General features: G+C 42.2%; 2 protein-coding genes and 1 long non-coding RNA gene across 4 annotated transcripts; 1 reads left to right on the plus strand and 2 right to left on the minus strand.

Annotated features, from left to right (window-relative positions):
- Positions 1-1443: 1443 nt before the first annotated feature.
- LOC113080763 (vimentin) lies at positions 1444-3951 on the plus strand. The gene is made up of 3 exons (XM_026252822.1): positions 1444-2160; positions 2302-2964; positions 3780-3951. The coding sequence occupies exons 1-3, from the start codon at positions 1713-1715 to the stop codon at positions 3842-3844; spliced, it is 1176 nt and encodes a 391-aa protein (XP_026108607.1). The 5' UTR covers positions 1444-1712; the 3' UTR covers positions 3845-3951.
- A 128-nt stretch (positions 3952-4079) lies between these two features.
- On the minus strand, positions 4080-6166 carry LOC113080764 (uncharacterized). Its single transcript, XR_003282017.1, has 3 exons — positions 5604-6166; positions 5410-5464; positions 4080-4213 (listed from the first exon to the last, which is right to left on the minus strand). It is a non-coding gene; the product is annotated as an uncharacterized LOC113080764 (long non-coding RNA).
- A 1590-nt stretch (positions 6167-7756) lies between these two features.
- Positions 7757-19361, minus strand: lhfpl2a (LHFPL tetraspan subfamily member 2a). Of its 2 annotated transcripts, none has more exons than XM_026252819.1 (3): positions 19184-19361; positions 9210-9843; positions 7757-8389 (listed from the first exon to the last, which is right to left on the minus strand). In XM_026252819.1, the coding sequence occupies exons 2-3, from the start codon at positions 9628-9630 to the stop codon at positions 8133-8135; spliced, it is 678 nt and encodes a 225-aa protein (XP_026108604.1). In that variant the 5' UTR covers positions 9631-9843; positions 19184-19361; the 3' UTR covers positions 7757-8132. The 2 variants fall into 2 exon arrangements, with proteins under 2 accessions (XP_026108604.1, XP_026108605.1); XM_026252820.1 differs by lacking the exon at positions 19184-19361 and adding an exon at positions 11217-11274.
- Between the last annotated feature and the right edge of the window lie 3334 nt (positions 19362-22695).

Raw genomic sequence — 22695 nt, forward strand, 5'->3', positions numbered from 1 at the left:
GGCCTCATAAATATAATCTTAAGCACCATTTTTGGCCAAAATAATAATGATTTTTTCACTCTCAAAACTGAGGTGCATCAAATCAGATATAAGAGCGAATGTGAATCTAGAGCCTCGGTTATCTACAGACAGAAACAATGAATTAAACAGAATGAAATGTGCCATATTCAACTATCTTATATTTATTGTACAGTGGCAAGTCAAAGTTTGGGATTTCAAAAAAAAATGTTGTCTTGTGGATTAAATGTAAACATCTTTTCTGTAAGTCACTTCAAGCACAGCGTTTCTGATCATTAAACACAACTCAGAACTTAATATTGTTGGTAGTTTTCAAACACTGAAGTGAATTTTCACGAAGGACTGCTACTCGTGTGAATGCTTCAGCAGGAGGAGCACATCCCATTCTTCTTCAATTAAAGTAAAATCTCTTAAATTCAATGGATCTCTGTAAACATTAACATGCTTGTGCTTTAACTTGATTCCATTTTAACTGTTTTTGCAGGCCATGAGATGATGTGTATGTTTTATTGCATGCCGTCCTTCGACTAAAGCAAGAACAATGCATGAATAGAAACATTAATATTAACATTGTGCATGGTCCCTTCTCAAAAATAATAAGTACAAAATAATAATAATAAATTCAATACAACCATGAAGACAAGAGATGTCAGAATTTATTTAATGTGCAAAATGGGTTAGGAATTATTTGCAAAATGACAAATAGTTTTATAAAGTGAGTTTGTGTGTGTGTGTGTGTGTGTGTGTACTTCCATTAACACTCATCAGTCAGTGTCAGTGAAACGCTGAGGATGTCACAATATTCTCATGAGACAAACACATTCTGGAGAGCAGCACAGCATCACGTCATGCGTCAGATTCAGGCTCCGACGCAAAGAAAGAAAACCTTTAGCGGCTTTGATTGTAATGTAGCTGACCAGTTAAAACCTCATGTGCTTGTTTAATCTACTCACAAAAGACTAATAATTTCATATAAATATAAGATTCATATATATATATTAATGAAAATTAAAGATGACCAGAAAAAGAAAAAAAAAGAATTCCAGGGTTGTTATAGCTCACACTTAAACCTAAAAAAAAGAAGAAAAATCCTTCAAATAAAATGTTAACTGAAATCAAATTAAATATAAAAAAATACTTAAACTTATTTTATTTCAGATGGTTGCCAAAGAAACATTTACTATTTTTATTTAGTATAACTTCATGTACTAAATTAACTATTTAAATATTAAATAAAACAAATACAACTGAAAAAATATATATATAATAAACTTACAGCAAACTAAACTACTAAAACTTTAGCAAACTGCAAATATAAACACTAATTCAAATTATTAATATATCATAGTTTCTCAGTAATACTGGATTCCACAGACTCTGACAAACAAATGGAAAAGTGTGTGTCACAGAGTGTGTGTTCGTTAGTAAAGCCCATGAATTCCAGGACTGTGTGTGTGTGAGGTTATTTGGAAACTGAGATTACAGTAACACAGGAGTGTGAGGAGCCGTTGATGACAACGATCCGAGAGATAATGAGAAACACTGGCCTTCAAACTCTGGCAGGAGCGTCATGATCTGCTTTTAAACCCGTCAGAACCTCACAAGACTTTCTAGAGACTCTGCCAGATTCCTGACCGGCCCATATAAACCCCGCGAGCGTCTCCCAGAGCCAAAGCTTCCTCCGAGTCTGAATCATGAGAGGTTCGTCGTACTCACAGAAGAGCCTGAGCGTCAGCGGCTCCAGCAGGATGAGGGTCCAGAGCCCGTCTCCGTCCCGGTGCCGCGGACGCTCCGGAGTCCAGGCCCAGCCGGTGGAAGTGGCCACCGAGATCCACCAGCTCCACGCCGACGAGAAGCAGGAGATGCAGGAGCTGAACGTGCGCTTCGCCGGATACATCCAGAAGGTCCAGGCGCTGGAGCAGAGGAACAGCGCTCTGAGAGCCGAGCTGGAGAGCCTTCAGGGACGCTTCAAGGGAGGACCCTCCGGCCTCGGAGACGAGTACCAGCTCAAGTTTAAAGAGATGAGGGACCTGATCGAAGCCCTGACCGCTGAGAAGGGAGCGGCTGACATCCAGAGAGGATACATCCAGGAGGAGCTGGAGGTCTGGAGACTCAAGCTGGACGAGGAGATGGCCATCAAAGGTGAGATGTGAGATACAGAAGACTCCATGGATGTTCTTCATAAAACCATTTTAACCTTTATTTAACCAAATGAAATGAAACTCAAAAGGGTCACTGCCAGTTAGAGTCTACTGCATGACTAAATCTCTCTGTGGTCCACAGAGGAGGCGGAGATGATCCTCCGTGAGTTCCGTCAGGACGTGGATAACGCGACGCTGCAGAAGGCAGACCTGGAGAAGCGCATCGAGCAGCTGGTGGACGAGATCGAGTTCCTGAAGAAGCTCCACGACGAGGAAGTGTCGGACCTCCTCAAGCAGATCGAGGAGTCCAAGGTGACGGTGGAGCTGGACTCCGACAGACCGGATCTGGCCGCTTACCTGCGCAACATGCGCTCCGAGATCGAGTCTGTGGCCGCTCGCAACGTCCAGGAGGCAGAGAAGTGGTACAAGGGCAAATTCGACACTCTGAAGGATCAAGCCAGCAAACACGAGGACAAGATGAAGAGCATGAAGGAGGAGATCAGCGTCTTCCACAACCAGGTGACGGATCTGCAGAACCAGATCGACGGGCTGAGGGCGAGGAACGGGGCGCTGGAGCAGCAGCTGGAGGACATGGAGGAGGCACACCTGGACAAGACGGCCGGTCTGGAGGACATCATCGTCCAGCTGGAGAGCCAGCTGTGCCAGACCAAGCTGGAGATGGGGAAATACATGGCTGACTACCAGGAGCTGCTCCACATCAAGCTGAAGCTGGACGCTGAGATCGCCACCTACAGGAAGCTTCTGGAAGCAGAGGAGAAGCGGCTCGGGATCTCCGTCGCAGCAGGTAAGGGTTAAAGGTCGCTGAAATACACGACATGACTTTCAGAAAACAATTAGGAATCAAACACTAACAACTGGCACGTTCGGAAAGATAGACGATTAACGATTAAATCATAATTCAGAGTGAGAGTCTAACCCTTCTGTAAGCCCAGCTGTGTAAAACAGAGTCAATTTGCTGGAATAAATTATTATTTTTCTATTTACAATAAAACTAGCTAAGTTGCATGCACTTAAAACGACAGGATATATTTCGTAAAGTAAATAAAAACAAAGCAAAAACATCTAATTCAGTGTCTAATCATCATTTTGTACATGCACAGTAAAAAAAAAAAAAAGAAGGTGTTTATTAAAGTCTAGGGTTGAACACTTTTGAACTTTCCAAAAATCCCTGGAATATTCCAAAAAAATCATGGAATGTTTCCAAAATTTCTGGAATATTTCTGAAATTTATTGGAACTTTTCCACCTTTTTTGCAACTTTATTAAAAGGTACATCGCCATGTTGCTCCAAACAAAATGACTTGAACTCATCTGATGTCATAATTACGACTTCCCAAGTTATAAATACGAGATTCCCGGGACTTGAACGCGACAGATCCCGTGCATTAATAATCCTTGTTTGGAAATAATGTGTTCAAAAACTGATCTCTAGCGACTGAACACAAATCTGAAGCTCAAAGATCTCGATTCTTTCTGAAATCATCAACACAAAAAACGTCGACTCGTCCAGACTGTGAATGGAGTCATGTAGAGTATCCCAGCTTTAGGAGATGATTGATTGGGTTTAAATCTGATGTGTGGTATGTCTTGTTTTCCCAAGCGGTGACAGAAGAGAGAAGCACGTCTGTGTCCCGTACTGTAGAGACTCACACGACTATGGCCTGAAGATCAGCCTCCACTAAACACCACCTGCTAAACTAGAGTGAACCGGCTCCTGACAGTCACAATGAATAAACCTGTCTCCAAACTAAATAAAGCTTGATTTCAATGCACACTTGTCTCTGCTCTATATTTTCTTATACTATACCAGAGGTGCATGCTGGGAAGGTTTCTCAGGAATGAATGACTCGAGCTGGTGAGAGTGAGTGTGATGTGTGCTGTAGATAATGAACCTGGATGGGGACCGGGTGACTCTCCACAGGAAGATGCTGGAGAAGCAGCGCTCTGATTGGCTGGAAGATGTGAGCGAATGACAGCAGGTCTTTATAGAGCGACGTGCATCTCTTCACCAGATCCAGATCAATGAGCGGCAGCCTGAAACACACACGACACACTGTATTATAGATAATGCATTACAGCAGTATTCTAATGCCTCGTAATAAATGCACTTTATGATCTCTTAAATATCTATTCATTGCAACACCTTGTGTGTGTGTGTGTCTGTGTGTGTGTCTGTCTGTCTGTCTGTGTGTGTGTGTGTGGTGTGTCTGTCTGTGTGTGTGTGTGTGTGTGTGTGTGTGTGTGTGTGTGTGTGGACATGGACATCGTCTCAGCCTTCGCTCGTGATGATGGACATGAGCAGACAGGAAACACACATGAGTAGCTCGTTATATTGATCAGATGATTTCACTGGACACTTGAGAATGTAAAAAATGTCTCATCAGAGAGAGACGTGACACTCCACCCTGACACACCAGATCACACCACACACACAGATTCCTGCTGCTCATGCCAACACCACACACACACACACACACACACAGTGGCTACTCATCAAACGCTAAACACACTGTATGATGGGTGACATAGACAACATACATTAAATAAATACAATTCACAGCAATGGTCAAACATCTTCTATTGGAGACTAGAGACGTTTTCAAACTAAAACCATAACAACCTTTCATTTCATTCAAATAAAACGTTTCCTGAAATAAAATAAAATACAGAAAATGAAAATCAACCGTATATTATTTCAGCTAGCTGCCTAGGCAAGTTTAACTTGATGTAAAAAAATCCTGTATAGAGATTAAAAAAAAGCAAACACAACAGACTTAAATTAGAAAGAAAATATACAAATTAAAGTATTCTAATAATCAAAGTGAAAGTATTACTGAGCACTGTAGCAGCCTGTGAGACTGAGATGATGACACTTGACCGCTCTGACCAGTGTGTGGCGCTGCTGCTCTGATTCATGATCCTGTGTGTGTGTGTGTGTGTGTGTGTGAGAGAGAGAGAGAGAGTGTGTGTGTGTGTGTGTGAGACAGAGAGAGAGTGTGTGTGTGTGTGAGACAGAGAGAGAGTGTGTGTGTGTGTGTGTGTGTGTGTGTGAGAGAGAGAGAGTGTGTGTGTGTGTGTGAGAGAGAGAGAGAGAGAGAGTGTGTGTGTGTGTGTGTGTCTTTGTGAGTGAGTGTGTGTGTGTGTGTGTGTGTGTGTGCGTGTCAGCTGTCTCTCCAGTGTGCATCTCTGCAGGATCTTCTCCTCAGGTGTGAGTTTATTGTCATATTCACCGAAGCGTCTGTCGATGAACGAGCTGTTTGTGTCCTTCAGGAGAGTCTCCTTCCTCTGAGGAATCACACACACACTCGTCTGAGATTCATTAGCACTTTATTCGATAAGATGATAATAATAACAACAACAGAAGAACACTGTAGTGACAGTGTTTACTCAAGAATACCACGGTACTGTCACAGTAAACACACACATCGGATAGCTCTGGACCTCGAGACCCACGGAGTGTTTGCTCCTGCGCCCCAGAACATCGAACTTTCTTTCGGTTGATTTTCACCTCAAAAGCGTTCCTCTGGATCCCCGGAGCAGACAAACAGCGGCAGAACTTCTGCTGCTTCCGCTTCATCAAACACTCTGATCAGACATTGAAGAGAAGCGCGATATAATCATTCAATCACACAATCATAATCGATAACACATCCGCTCGTCATCAAGCACACGCGCGCTGAGAGCGAGCACGAGCACACAGACACGCGCGCTGATTGGATGACGATCGCCTCCTGCGGCCGAGAAAGGAACTGCACACAGGATGCGCGCTGCGCGCTCACGGGACAACTATTGTGCTTTGAATTAGTCATTTTTAGATTTTTATTTTGTTCTTGTTTAAAGTTTTAGTAATTTGTTTTTTCATTTTTATTAGTTAAAAGTCTATAGTATTTTTTTATTTATTATAGTTTTAGTTAAGTACTTTTAAGTTAAACTGAACGAATGAAAGAACACGCACACAAGACACTCACTCACACTTACGCGCGCGCACACACAGTCTCTCACACACACACACACACACACACATACACACAGTGTAATGTTACAGTGATTTACTGTGTTTCACAGCTTCCTTCTGTTTCTGTAGTTTCTCTGACTCTGCAGTCGTTTGTCACTCTGTACAGCGTCTCTGATTGGCGCACGTCAGCAACACATGTGGGGTCAGAGGTCACCGTGTGCTGCAGTCATTATGGCTTAATAAGAAAAAGAGTTTATGATACACAACCGACACTCAGTGTAGTTTCACTGGCGCACAAACCACAATCTGGAAACAATCAGCCTGACTTTCTCTCTGCTGTCCTCTCGCTCGCTCTCTCAGTAAATGACACAGGATGTGAGTCAGGCTTTGGCCCGTGTGTGTGTGTGTGTGTGTGTGTGTAGATTCACTCACATCAGCTCTTCTGCAGTATAAACACAATCTAATGTGAGTCTGATGGTTGATCATTGAGTCTCCAGGGCTGATCAGACTCTGCTCATGTAAGAAACGCCACTTTAAAGAGTTCACCTAAAAATCATCCATTTATTCTCCCAAATATCAATCAAACCTTCTTTCAGCACATCTTCAGCTAAAGCCCAGACTGGAGTTCAAACGACATCAGACCCCATCAACATTTATTGCATGGACCAGAAAAAAAAAAACGTTTTCCTTTGTTTTCAGGTGAACAAAGTCCTACAGGTTTATATGACATGAAGAAGAGTAAACAGACAGATTGATCATTATTAGATTCAGAAGATTATGAGAGAAACTGCATCTCTGAAGTCTGACTCTTGCTCTACAGACTGTGATCTGAGGAAGCTCCATTCCTCCACCAGAGGAAAAAAACATTATCACTTTTTATCTCAAAATTCAGTTCTTGCAATTTAAAGTGAAATTGCAAGAAATAAAAGTCACAATTACCTCTTATTTCTTAATATGTGGTGGAGAAAAAAATTGAATTTAAAAAACAATCGCGAGTCGCCAACAAAATTGTGAGAAAGTTGGAATTCTGAGTTTATGCAATTCTGAGAAAAAAGTTAATGGTGAATAAAAAGTTGCAATTACTTTTATTATTATAATTATTATGTGGCAGAACTCTTCATAGTAATCTAAAACTATAATTAAAAAACTATATGGAAATATAAAAACTGATTAAATAAAAAACTACAATTTAAAAAAGCACAAATAAAAAAATCAAAATGAAATCACTTAAACTATAACTGAAATAAAACTAAGAAAGCTAACACATACACACACACACACACTTCCTCCAGTGCTGCAGGGGTCACTGACCTCCAGAGGGTTTGGCAGGAAGTTCAAGTGAAAAAAAGTCAGTGGAGCGACGCTTGTGTTTAGTCATGGCTTCTTTATTTGGCAGAGATGATGATAAACAAGTGAACTAGAGCAGACAGACAGACAAACACACACACACACACACACACACACACATACACACATACAGAGGGACAGACACACACACATACACACATACAGAGGGACACACACACACACACACGCAGAGGGACAGACACACACACACACACACACATACAGAGGGACAGACACACACACACACACACATACAGAGGGACAGACACACACACACACACACACACACACACACACACACACACACACACACACACACACAGAGGGACAGACACACACACACACACACACACACACACACACAGACAGACAGGTGTTTGGTTCGGTGGGTCTCAGGTCTGGTTCGGCGGCTCAAGGCATCAGGATGGTGTGATTTTGGCACTGGATAAGCGTTCACAATCGTCTCCTCACACACGAGATCGAGCGACGCGGCGCAGTGGTTTCTGGGCGACTGGAACCCACGATCCTTCACAATCATATTTACAGTATATACAGGTATATTTACATCAGACGGACACACATCAGATCATCTAACATGAGACACAGACACAGGAAGTCACATCCACAGGCGCTCCAGTCCTCCTCCAGTCCTCACAGCAGACAGATCAAGCTCTTGCCCTCCTCGATCTCCTCCTGCACTTTATCGCTGGACGTGGCGATCTCGGCCTGCGCGGAGAACACGGCGCAGATGAAGGTGAGGACGGTGCCGCCCAGCGCTGTGTAGAAGGCCCAGCCCATGGAGCACAGGCCCAGCTGATAGGGCGAGGCGTCAGGGCCACAGTAACCCTGCACTTTATCTGAACCCCAGCCGGCGGGATACAGCATCAGCCCCAGGATCAGGAACAGACCTGCAGACGGAGCACAGACACATCAACACACTCACAACCAACCACAGAAACAGCACTCAATAACAGCCATCTGATGTCTGAACTGAGAGTTTCTCTTCACTCAAGTTCTCAAAGCCTTCAGACTCGTCAAATAAAACATGGAATAAAAATGGTGTAATATTCCTTAAGATATAGTGTTTTAATAATGTTTCAATATTATTAGTATGTCCTACATAAATAAGATCATTCTCCTCTGTTTCTTGACACACATATCATGCAGACTGACAGAATATTCACAAACAACGACACACTGTATTTATTATCATAACTCCGTTATACAGGAAGTTTCCGTTATGATGAGCAGAATCTGTGTTTTCCACATTGGGAAAGTAATAGCGGCCTGGACTCATGAGCAGACGCGGTGATGAATCACACACTGAACAACATGAACGTCTTCAACAGGACTTCTGTCTTGTCTTCCAGAACAATCTGTGTGTGTGTGTGTGTGTGTGTTAGGTGTGTGTATCGCTCTGCTATAATGTAAGGAAATGAAAGTAGGTCATAAATTCTTTCCACATGTTGTTGAGGGTCTGAAGGTCTCAAAGCTACACACACACACACACACACACACACACACACACACACACACACACACACACACACACACACACATACACACACACACACCTGCATGTGTCCATCACTGCATCTGAAATCAGTCTTGTATTGTACGGTTACTGATTAATCACTCCATTCCCAGTGCATTATGGGATGAGTATCTAATAATACACTGACCTCATGAGACTGTGAGTGTGTGTGTGAGTGTGTGTGTGTGTCTCACCAGCGATGGCCTGCAGGAGGCCGCACACGTTGAAGATGCTTTTCTTCATGATGCTCTGGAAGCACATGGTGAAGACGGAGATGAAGGCCACGGCGCACAGCAGCAGGATCCCGGCGGCGAGGAAGATGGAGGTGGCCTGCCAGAACCTGCTGGCGATCTCAGAGAAGTGCACGGCGTACGGGCCGCACAGGACACCGCGCCGCAGGTGGGGCAGACGGATGCAGCGGCCGTAGATGCCCAGTGTGGGGCGGTACGCTTCGCCCGCCGCCGTGGCCCCCTGCGGAGAGAAGACGGTGTCCGGTGTCCGCGGGAAGCCCACCAGCCAGTCGGTGCTCATGAAGGCGATGAGCTCACCGAACGCCGCCACGATGCTCAGCAGCGTCCACAGCATCGAACGACACGTCACGATCACGTGACACATGGTGCACGGCTGAGGTCAGAGGTCACAGGGAGCTGTGTGTGTGTGGTATGGACGAGCGGTGAGTCTGAACAGCGCTCTCTCTCGCTCTCTCTCTCCTCTTCTTCTTCTTCTCAGTGTGTCGCTCAGACTCAAGGTTCTTTCTCTTTCTGTCGCTCTTCCTCCTCCTCTTCTACATCTTAGTGCAGAAGTTTGACCATCACCTCACAAACACAGCTGCAGGAAGACACAAACAGACATACAGCGATCAAAAACATCATCTGAAGCATCACACACAGTATGGAAGCCGTTTCACCACAGAAGAAAACACTTAAAGTTTAGTTTACAGTTTCATTAGTCTTTTTTTTCCTTCACGGCATTAAAAAATGATTAGTTGCCACTTTATCTCAATTTAGATTTTTTTTTTAATGGAACTGTGAAACTTAAAGCTGTGAGGGGAAATGTCAGACTAGCGATATGTGTCACAATTATGGTTTTTTCTATTCTGTGGTGGAAACAAGTTTCCATATAAACAAAGTTTTAATTCAGCAAAATATTAAAAATAACAATCCACTCGCTTTTTAAGTCACATGATCGCTGTATTGTAATGTTTTCCTTCTATATAGCTTGCTCAAACTCTTTAAACCATTGTTCTAAACTGCTTTTTTATGATGTTTTCTATTATTTTACAGCTCTGGCGGAACAAATGTGCAGTTGGCATCTTTAGTCGGTTCAGCTGTGATGGAGAGATCTCCGGGCGAGCGTGATGTGCTGATGCTGTGCTGTGATTGTGACTGAACTCAGCTGCTGACCACCAACACATGTGGATGATGTCATGGGTTAACCAGCCGAACACCCCGAGTCCCTGCAGGAACACACTCGATGCGCAGCACAGGGAATGATGGGGAATGGGTTCACGAGACACTGGTCATGTTATATGATGAGCAGTATATCTGTTCTTCATCAACAGCACAGAAGACGTCAAACATCAACACTAACAATTACATCTCATTACACTCAACAGCAGCCTGTAACAGACAAGCATCTAACTCAAAGTTACCCACAAGTGACAGCCTCAGAACCAGTCTGACTAACCTACTGTTTACACTACTAACTTGACCAGCTGCAAATAATGACCGTCATATGTGTGCAGTCCATAAACACACACACACACACACACACACACGGACTCCACGCAGGTATAAACACAAGGCCTCATTCTGTCTGAAACACACAAATGAGAAATTGAAACCAAATGCTCAGATCACATGACATTCTAAACTTGACCTCTGACTGCAGCCTGATGAGTGATAAAAACCTCACATACGTGTGTGTGTGTGTGTGTGTGTGTGTGATCATCCTGAGCTCTTCACAAATGAAAGTCAGACACTTGTTTGTTTCACTCTACAGTATCATTCCTATCAGGTTAATGATTTTTCTATTTAATCCTGAACAAACCCGCACAGGAACCCACACAAAACACTGGATTTAAACACAAACATGATTAGAAACATTTCTAAGTGTTTTTAACTGCTGAGGACACAAACATTTGACCCTCACAAGTCTGGTTAAACACACACACACACACACACACACACTCAAGTAAATACCTGGTTTCAGCTCTGTTAAACTCAATGAAGACACATGAATTCAATCCCAGTGTCGTCTCATTCACGTCTAAGCGTGTTCTGCTGCAGTGATGTCATCTCTATGGCCCCACCCACTATAGGCCCCGCCCCCACGGGGCCCATCTACAGCCAAATCTGGGTTACAATAACACACAGTCTGGCAGGAGCGGATGAAGCCCTGCTGTCTAAAGTCTAACGCCACTAAAGTTCATCATCCGATCATAAAACTGAATGTACGATGATTATCAGGATCGGTCAGTATCTCCACCCTGATCACATGATCATCGGCTCCTGTGAGGATGGCACAGGGTTAATAAACGCTGGTCATGTGACCCGTGAGCTTACGTGTCAGATTTGATATGTTCATGTGCACATTGACCGTTACGCCCCAGCCGATGACTGACTTATGTTTAATATGACTTTAGTGATTCAGAAAACGTAGAGGGAATTTGTCAAAGTTTGGAAATATTAAGTCGCAAAAATACTTTAAATGAGAATCCAGAATGTTCTGTGCGTCTCTGTGTGAATGAATGGCCCTAAATATTTAATCATTTGTTAAATATCAATAATATATTGATCTTACGTGTATAGGTTTCATGGGTTTTATTTATTAGACATGCCTTTTGATTAATAAAAACATTAACATTTAAATTTAACCATTAAAAAGGAGTCCAGAAAAAACATCATTTGGGAAAATATAAAAAAGATTTCCTAAAAAACATCCTGTTTGATCAGAAATATGCAATAAGAAAAATGTTGAATATTTGTCAGTTTCAGAGGTCAAATGATGTGCGTCTGTAATGAGTGATCAGATCAGCTGCGTGTGAAGAGACCCAGAACAAACCGTGCTCGAGCAGATTCACACCAGTCTCTCCTGGAGGCTCTGATCATCTACATCTGGCTCAGCGTCAGCGTCCAGAGGAATCAGGATTCTGACCTCCACAAACATGATGCTCATGGAAAAACAGCCCTCATGCACACGTGTGTTCAGTGAGATCATGTTTATGATACACACACAGAGAGAGAAGAAAGAAACGCTCACAGAACTCGGAGCGTAACCACGGCAACCCGTCCCTCAACAGATTATTGGCTGATAAAACAAACACATGATCTGTGATGAAACGCTGCCAAACACAATCAGTCCAGCGCAGGCGGCTCAGTGTGAGAGTATCCAGGAGAAACTCATCATAACATCACAACAGAGGACTGGGATTCAGTGATGTCATCGTCAGCACAAGCCCCACAGACGGCTGCATCATTCCCCGAGCGTTACTCACACACACACACACACTCTCTCGCTGAACGAGTTTCCAGAAGCAGCCATCACCGTGTCGTGAGGTTTAGATCACAGAAACGCTTGTATGTTTTCACACTCATCCCACAATCCATCACAACAACAAACCACAAACAGAGAGTGTGTTCGTCTCTCTTCTGTTATCACAGGAAGTGCTAATACTTCACTAAAGCTTCACTGGTTCGCTCTGTGGATCATGAGCGTGGGAAAACCAGGAGCACTGTTATTCAGCCGGGAGAACACCTGCACCTGAGAGGTGAACAGCTCCCATAATGCCTCAGGAGAGACGTCTGACGGTCACATGATGAAGAACAGCAGCTAAAGACTGTTCAACAGAACATACTCCACACACGGCTTGCTGTGTGTCTGATTTTACACAACAATTTTTATTCCCAAACTCCATTTTTTTTCCCTTTTAATTTTTTCTGAATTCCGTTTATCTCCATTTACATTTTTCTGATTTTATTGGTTAAATAAAAAAATCTCTGTCTCTCTCTCTCTCTCTGTAAAGCTGCTTTGAAACAATGTGTTTTTTTTAAATAAAGCTGACTGGTTCATTTGATCACTGGCGCCCCTCACTGAATCAGCCGAGGTCATGTGACACTGGCGCTGTTATCACTGTACTGTAATGAGCAGTGATCAGTGGCGCGCCATACTGAACTCATCCAGTGTGTGTGTGTGTGTCTGTGTGTGTGAGTGTGTGTGTGTGAGGGGAGCTGAAGAGCTGATTTCCTCCTTTCCTTCTCAGAGGCGCGGGTCTCATGATGGAGAACAGCAGACATCTGAGCGGGTGGTCAAGCAGAAGCAGACACTCCCGCTGGAGCCACACACCGTGTGTGTGTGTGTGTGTGTGTGTGAGCAGCTCTGAGCGCCTGATATCCAACAGTCCTCCTCTCTGACCCTCTAGAGCTCCCAGCAGCCCCTGCAGCAGGAGGAGGATATCCGCAGCACTATTGTTCAGAACCACTGTTTGTCAGTTTAATCTGCTCCTGCTGCAGGACACACACACACACACACACGTCACCTACTGACCGTATTCACTCTCAGCTCATCAGCTCTCACAGTCGTCAGCATCATTACTGGAGCCGAGGAGGTCAGCGGTCACCCGCTGATGGACAGGGGTCACATCAACACCCTGTGTTTACTGAACATCCCTGAGAGTGACGGTCAATGATTTACACTCACAAGCATCATGGGATCTGGGTTTACTAACACACACACACACACACACACACACATTGAAGGATCATGTCAATCAGTGCTGCATGTAATGATCTGATGAAATAACTTCTCCTGTAATTATGACTAAAAAGATGCTTATTTTCCATTTTTTTATTTACAGAAACTGGGAGAGTTGTTATGGTTATCAATTAACCACAAATCATTTTATGATTCCAGACATCTTCAAAAAACTAAACGTTTCCATTAAAAAAGTATTTTAATTCCCTTTTTGATTTGAAAAATGTATTATAATATTATTTTATTGTTAATAATGATACTAGGGATGCAACGATTCACAACACAACACAATTTGAAGATTTTGATTTGACAATTTGATTTTCTCACAGTATTTTTTTTTTTTTACAAAACGAGACTGAAGACATTATACAGTAAATGAAAAGTGTCGTTTTATCAGTCTACTGCTGCACGTTTCCTTGTGAAATCAAAATATAACTAATCTAAACTGAAATTTTAAAACAAGCCCCAAATCAAATAATTAAGTTACACAAATAAAAGAAATATCTTCATATAAACAAACTAAGGCTTTGTCTGTGCTCCTTCCATCTAAAATTAGAGCCAACCACGTGATTTTAATCATGATTCAAACAAAGATGCAGCATACACACCGTTTTTAATCTAAATCAGACTGTGTCATTTCAAAATCTGAAGCAGAAACAGAATGGTCTGACTGTAGTTTTGTGAAATTATACTACATAAAACATATCAGAAGGAAACTCCTGACTACAACATTAGTAATATTAATTATAGTAATAATAATATTAATATCAGTGTTATTTTAGTATCATTGAGAAATGACACTAAAAGATTTTTTTGCTTCAGTTTTGGTTGACTATCTGAACTCTATGAAGAACACTCGGAGAGGAAGAGCGATGTGATCTGATCAGAGGAAGCGGAGCGGCTCTATTTCGGGGGTTTGTTATGGAGGGGCTTTCCACGGCAGGTGGGCTCTGAACAACAGGACACATCCATTGTGTCCAAACTCAGAGCGTTAAACAGCACAGCAGCTGGGCTGATGGGAAGAAGTGAGGGTCTTTAATGACACACCGTTTCCTCGTCTTACAGTAGGATTGTGTCCTACAGGAAACACTGACACACACCTGATCACACACACATACTCGCTTCAGTCCAGTAATCATGAAGTGTGTGTTGAGCGACAGCTGACACGGGACACACACACAGCCACGATTGAGAGCTCTGTCAGGCATAACATGTCAAACACGAGCACAATTGAGCTGATTACTGCGGTTCACAGCACAGTGACATCACGGGTCATGAACGTCAGACGGGAAAGTGACCAGTCCATTAGAGAACACATGCAGCGAGAGGCACTTCAGCACTCTAGATTCTCACATCTGACACGATCGTCCTGATGTTTCTGCCGGAGAACAGCAGAGTTCAGCAGACACGGCAGTAAAGGTTCACATGTCACTCCTGAGAACTGAACCCGTGACTCTGGCGTTGCTAGCGCTGTGACCTACTGTCTGAGTTACAGGAATACTGATCTCTGGTGACTCTAATGAGACTCATCTGACACACATCTACTAGAGACGGATGATAAACACAGAATACAGTCATGCAGTTCACTCAGAAGAACAGAATCACAGAAGCACAAGAGGAGTTCAAGTCTGAATCAGTTCATTACTGTCTGTGATTGTTAAGCATATAATACACAAGCCAGAACTCAAAGTTCTTCACCACAATCTGTTAAAATATACGTTCAGAATGGGAGGGGGGGGGGGTGAAACAGTCCTGATCTACAAATCCCACACACACACACACACACACACACACACAGTCTCTCATGTGTTTACAACCACACATCATCAACACTCCACATTTGGGTGGAATATTAAACATTAATACACAGATTGATCAGATCTGATCTCGTTACTGATCTTCACAACAGCCATAAGCCTTTACAGAGCACTTCCTGTCTCCTGACAGAGCTCTTCCTGTTGAAACACTCATGCTGACCAAATGAACTGCTGAACCCACTGATAAACTGTCCGTCTGTCAGTGATTTCAGCTCATTCTCTCCTGCTTCACAATCATCCCAAACATCCCCATAAACCGCAGTGAGAAATATCACAGAAATATCAGGCATTCTCAGCGACCTCTGACCTTCACTGGGGAACATCCAAGGGCTCACGCAGAGAATATGACTGAAATGTGTCCTAAAATTTCACTCTTGTTCAAAAGAGTACTCAAATGCTCTTTTAAACAGATGAATCACTATAGATACAAAATCAATCACTGCAATTCTAAAATTGATCACTATATTCCAAAAAACTAATGATTGCAGACCTAATCATGAAAATCAGTTCTATTGTGATTGGCCACTGCAGCTGCTCATTTACATACAGCTTTGGGTTATTAACACATCACATGATGATAACTGGATCACACTCAAGAGTGTGTTTGCACTACAGCATAATCTAGTGAACACACACAGTCAACACATCTCCAGCGCTGAATGAAGTGTAGCAGTGCAGATGAATACAGGCGGCTCCTGCGGGGCCCCGAGCACTTGCAAGTGTCCCCTGAGAACAAAGACAGACAACAACTGTCCTGAAGTGTGCGGGGGTTCGGTGGGTGAGATGAACCTCCTCCATCCTAAAACACACCCTGCTGCTTTCACAGAAAACACAGCGTGAGCTCATGAGGACAACACACACACACACACACACCGCACAGAGACAAAGAGAGAGAGACAGACAGAGAGAGAGAGAGAGAGAGAGAGAGAGCAGGAGGAATTTGCTTGATGCAGCACAGATGAAAAACACACACTTTAGAGAGAGAGAGAGAGAGAGAGATAAGAACGAGAGACTGGTTTACTACAGCACTAATCTTATCAGTGTGCATGACTGACCTGCACTACAGCACAAACCCTGAACACCACACACACACACACACACACAGAGCACAATGAAGACAATGATCTACAGATCACCTGACATCAGATGGACACACTCACTCTCTTTGTCTGTCTGTATGTGTGTGTGTGTGTGTGTGTGTGTGTGTGTGTGTGTGTGTGTGTGTGACGTGTGACGGCTGGCGCTCTGAGCTCTGGGCTTGATTTGAAGGCAGCGCGGCCCGGCTGGTTTTAATTCAATCAAACATGCTCCTTTTGGGAGCGCTGCATGGAAACTCCAGCACGTAATGTGACCCATTTAAAGCCCTTCTGCACTTAAACAGAACCGGCCACATCCAGATTCCCGTCGACTCTCATGCACAACACTACACATCCACACGATCAGAACGCAGCGTGTTCTCATGCTGATGAGCTCCGCCAGCAGCTGTGCTGCAAACAGCAGTGTCTGCTTGACCTCTGACCTCCAGCACACATTCAATTAGCATTTTAACACTGCATTTGACTCGGGTTTCACATTCACACACACAGACACACTCTGGCTCGTGTTACAGATGATCTTACTGTAAAAAAATACACAATACTGCAGTTAAATGCTGTGAACTAAAAAATAAATCACTACGCAAGCATTCTAAAAAAATAACTTTAATTTGAAAATGAATTGCTATAATTGTAAAATAATTACCTACAGTTCTTAAACGAATCATTAGATTTCAGAAATGAATCATTACTCCAAATGAACCATTATTGTTCCAAAATGAATTACAGCAGTTTTAAAATGAATCATTATATTTCAAAATGAAATATTATAGTTTATAATAGATTTAATATATTTTTAAAAAATGAATCACTATGGTTCTGAAAAAAAGAATCATGGATCAGAAACGAGTCAATACATTTCTAAAATGAATCAGTTCTACAATGAGTTATTGTAGTTAAAAATTAACTGTAGTTCTAAAAAGTCTAAGAAGTCACTGCAGATCACGTCAGTTTGTGTTCTCATTAGAATCTGGCCAAAATCAGCGTGATATTCCTGCATCTGTGTCTATGAGGGTCTGAAGTGCTGTCTCTGTAGGAAGCTCACTAGGTTTGGACACATTCAGATCAGATCGCAGGAATGAGACGCAGACAGACTGTGTGGTCTGAGATCCAAACAACACACAGTGTTTACCGGACGGCCCACAAACAGCGGCTCTGAGTTTCCACTGCTTCATGGAGTCGCTCTGAATGGAGGACAGCGTCTCTATCTTGGCAGTGCATGAGAGGGACGCGTGTGTTTTCTCTTGGCTTGAGCGGCCTGTAATGAAGCGTCTGTGTTTTTATGGTTGGAGTGGAGAGCGGCAGGACCGTGCACGCTCTTATTCTTAGCTTCCATAAAGTGAACGTTCACTGATGATCTAGCACTGGTAAACCAGCTAACCTCAAACAGACCTTAAAGGGCCAGCGCAGGGGAAAAAAGACATCACGCTGAGCCCAGATCAGTCAATCTGACCATGGGCCCAAGGCATTGTGGGACGCAGCTGGGTCCTAGATGCAAAAAATGTCAATAAAGCCAAGGTTATTGGAAAAAGAAGATTACTGGTGTACGAACATACCGTCTTTTTACTTCAAATTATTACGTTTATTTCATTATTAAATTCAATGTGCTACTTAAAGAGTTTTTTTAAATATATATTTAAAATTTACCAGCAATTTCTGAGTAAAAACCGTTTCTACACAAAACTATTTCCCCTAAAGCAGGGATATTATACTACTTTGCCTGTTTTTAAACAATGAATGTGAGTAAAAGTCTGGCTTCAAGCTTTATAATGCACAGCAAAATTGTAGTTAAATATGAAATTAACATCGATATCTATTATCTGCCTGACAATAACAGAAATAAAACAATACAGATCTCTCATCATTAACATATTAAGACCACATTCATTAATTACATGACAAAACTCTCATCAATACCTTTATAGCCAGCAACGAGAATCAGTTTCACACTGTTTTACCATGGTACTCATCAAATAACAGATTTCTCCGCGATAGCACCTTTGATTCATTATAAAACCGAGAGATTAATATTAATATTTTCGTTAATATTATTACACAATCCACGCCGTGACGGTATAATTGTGTGTTTCTGAACGAATAAAGAGATAAATGAAGCTTCAGTTTGAATGAGTGAAATGTTCCTCACGGAAACCAAATCACCTTTAACCGAAAATCAAATGCAGATTAACCAGCTCTATTCTTAAACCTCAAGTTATTTCACGTTAAACCAAATAAAAACGAGTAACGTTAAGTTGCAGAGACAAAGTAAGTTAAGAGAGGAACTCTTCGTGTCTCTGCCACGACTTTCCGTTCTGGACACACACCGATAAAAGACCGAGAAACCGATTCAAAAGAGCGACTTTCTGCCTGAAGTCCTCACATCGGGCCGGTCTAACGTTAAACACGACGAATCTGATATATTCCGTTAATCTGATGCGATCGTGAGGTAAATCTGAGGTAAATGTGCAAATCTGAGGTAAATCTGAGAGAACAAAAGCTACTCACGCTCGCGCGCTCCTCGGCCGGACGGTCCCGCGATGGAAAGTCGGTGATTTCAAACATCCAGAGAACGAAGGTTTCCGTTAAACCGTCCGCGAGCTCATGGACTCATTCACCAGCACACTCTCTCTTTCTCTCTCTTTCTCTCTCTCTCTCTCTCCCTCTCTCTCTCTCTCTCTCTCTCCCTCCCGCGTGCGCGCGCTCGGTCCACCGTCACCACGGCAACACACCGGCGCTTCCACGCGCGCTCCCAGCTGGACTCCGTCTCTAGTCAGGCCTGAACGCGCAGTGACGTGTCACAATCAAGACACTGAATGGGTTAAAAGAACAAAAACATTTTTTGTTTAAATAAGTAAATATATAAATCGCTTCTGAAGTGTTGGAATCTGTCTGTCCGTCTGTTGAATTATTATCAGAGCTGGATTATATATTGTTCAGAATTTATTGATTCACTTTAATTTCTCTTTTTCATCTTTAAATGTTCCTTTCTAAAATATAAAACTGCTTTTCTAGATTCAGAAAGTCTTCAGTTTGACTCAAAGATCAGTTTGAGCGCTGGGTTTAACAGAAATCCTTCCAGTTTTAAGAAGAGTTTTCTCAATATTTCCACATTGCATCAGCTACTGATCAACACACTCGATTTGATCTGAATTATCACTCACTAAGTTATTTAACAGTGTATTATTATGTCTCACAATGCACACATTTAACTTATTTCTAATGTGATGCAGGGATTCCCAAACTTTTTTTGTCTTCTCTGAAGCATAACATGCAGGTAAACAAATAAAAACTTTTTATTTTGATTGAGGTTATTTTTAAATTATTTATTTTAGATGACTTTAATTAATTGTTTTAATTCATTTTCTAAATTTGTATGATTTAATTCATTATTTGCTTTTCATTAAACTCACAAACATCCTTTATGAATCCCAGTTTGGGATTATATATATATATATATATATATATATATATATATATATATATATATATATATATATATTGCATTTCCATATCAATATGGTACAAGATCATCTTATTTAAATCATTGTGATATGTCAAAAGTAATCTAAAAGTAATCACATATCCTAATGTGTAATGGGATGGATTACGTTACAGACTACAGTTTTTGTCAAGTAATGTGAAATTAATAATGGATTACAACTTGAAAGTAAATCTACCCAGCTTTGTTTTTTATTATTATATTAAAATTTTTATTATTAAATTACTCCTTATTCTCCAGTTTACATCTCACAATCCCATTTTATTTATTAATTTATTTATCATTTTTATTTTGGCCAGAGTAAAAAATAAGAAAGGTATATTCAGACTTTTTGTTAACATCTCTCAACGAGTTCATACACGATCAGGGATCTTTCTCATAACTTTATCTAATGTTCTGGCAAAGTTCTCTCTGAGTTTTAAACTAATGTTAACAGAACCTCCATTCAAGGTTATCTGGCTTTCATAATGTTCTCGAAACGTAACCCTAACTATTTTTCCTGAAACATATTTGCCGGACATTTAAATAAAAATTTACCAAACCTTCAAATTGAACATTCCCAAAATATTTTCAAAATTAGAAAATGAATTGTACCCTTAATGTTCATGCAACCAATGAAAATGTGTTTGTGTGTGTGTTTTAAATTATTGGTTATCTTTATCATTAAAACTGGATGTAATACAGAAATAATATTTTCATTATGGGAATGTTAGCAGAAAGACAGAAAAGAATTGCAAGATGAGCTCAGAATTCTGAGTCTGACTTATAAAACTCAGAATGTCAAGAAAACAGTTTTTATGCTGAGGCTGAAAGATGTTTCCATATCTGTTCTTTCTGTGTTCTCTCGCAGGTTTCTGTAATCTCTCTCTGTGTGTGTGTGTGTGTGTTTGTTTGGACGGCACACATTCTTCACCCGCTGTAACCCTGACAGACCTCCACTGATCCCAGATCATCCGCGCCCCGTCACACACAGCTGAAGAAATAAGAGGTGTGTGAGCTCACACACACACACACACACACACACACATCACAGAGGAGATGTTTGCTGCTCATCAGGTCATCGTGCAGTGTTTCTCCTCACATTCCTGAGCCAGCGAGCTCTGAGCGTCTGAAGGACACACGTCTGAGTTTACCAAGGACTTTCCTCAGGAGACTTCAGTAAAAGCTTCCATTTGTTCTCAGTTTAATCTCACAGCTTTCTCGGAGAAACAGCTGAGATGCAGATCCTCACACAAACACCGCTCAGCTGTGTGCAGTAGATCTGAATGCATGGCGCTCCTCCAAAATTAACTTTGCATTCACCTGCAAACTCCCTCCTCATATCATTCATATATCACAAAAGGTTTGCACAAATAAAGAAAATCAAAGAGATGGAGAGACATCAAAACAAAGGAGTGCAGGATGATCCGAGGCAGATTTACAGTGATTTTACTAAAGACTGTTCTGAGCACAACTGACAAAGAGTGTGTGAAGGAGAGAAAGCTGGAAGAGAGAGAGCAGATGGACGAGTGAGAGGAGAAGACTGACCGTCTCTGATCTGAGCTCAGTACTGCAGCTGACATCTGATCACAGGTCAAAGGGCACGCCCACGGTTAGCTGCAGGACGGCTGGAGGTGTTTCCTGAGACTCACACACACACGCAGACACACACACTCACACAGACACACACACACACACTCTATCACACACACACACACACACACACACAGACACTCACACACACACACACAGACACAGACACACACACTCACATGCACACACACTCTATCACACACACACAGACACACACTCTATCACACACACACACACACACACACTCTATCACACACACACACACACACACACACACTCAGCAACATTTAAGTTTGTCATTAAAAGTAGATCACATGACACAGATCCACGTCACATGAGGAGAAACATCAGAGACACACACGGTCTTCATCAGCCTGATCTCACCTGACCTCCATCTGACCCTGCACAATCCATCCATCAATCCATCAATCATGTTTCTGTCTTCATTTTTACAATGAAATGTTCCTCCCCAACTCAATCCTAAGACATCTTCAAGAACAGTCTTCAAACCCATCTCTTCCATCGTTATTAGACTCTCTAACTTTGGCAAAAGTAATCTAACTACCTTTCTAATCTTTTTGTATTCTATTTTTTCAATGTTCCTTTGTGTGCCTCATAAGGACCGTATCTGTCGGTCACACACGTGACCCGACCCCCCTCCGTTAATGTTGACGTGTAACGGGACACACTGCAGCGGTTTGGAAAAACACCTCCAGCACTTTCCCAGAGTCCCTCAGTCAAAGCACACAAAATTACCACCTTCATCTGAGAGCGAGAGAAACATAGAATCTGCTCTATTTTCAGCTGCAGCACGTGACTCAAATCAGACCGTCAGATCCCACAGAAACACTTCCTCTTCACACCTGATAACAGTCCATCTGAAGAGATCAGGACCATCCGGAGTCTGTGAGTGTGTGTGAGAGAGGAGAGAGTGTGTCTGTGAGAG

The sequence above is a fragment of the Carassius auratus genome, unplaced genomic scaffold, assembly GCF_003368295.1.
Source record: "Carassius auratus strain Wakin unplaced genomic scaffold, ASM336829v1 scaf_tig00031959, whole genome shotgun sequence".
Lineage (NCBI taxonomy): Eukaryota > Metazoa > Chordata > Actinopteri > Cypriniformes > Cyprinidae > Carassius > Carassius auratus.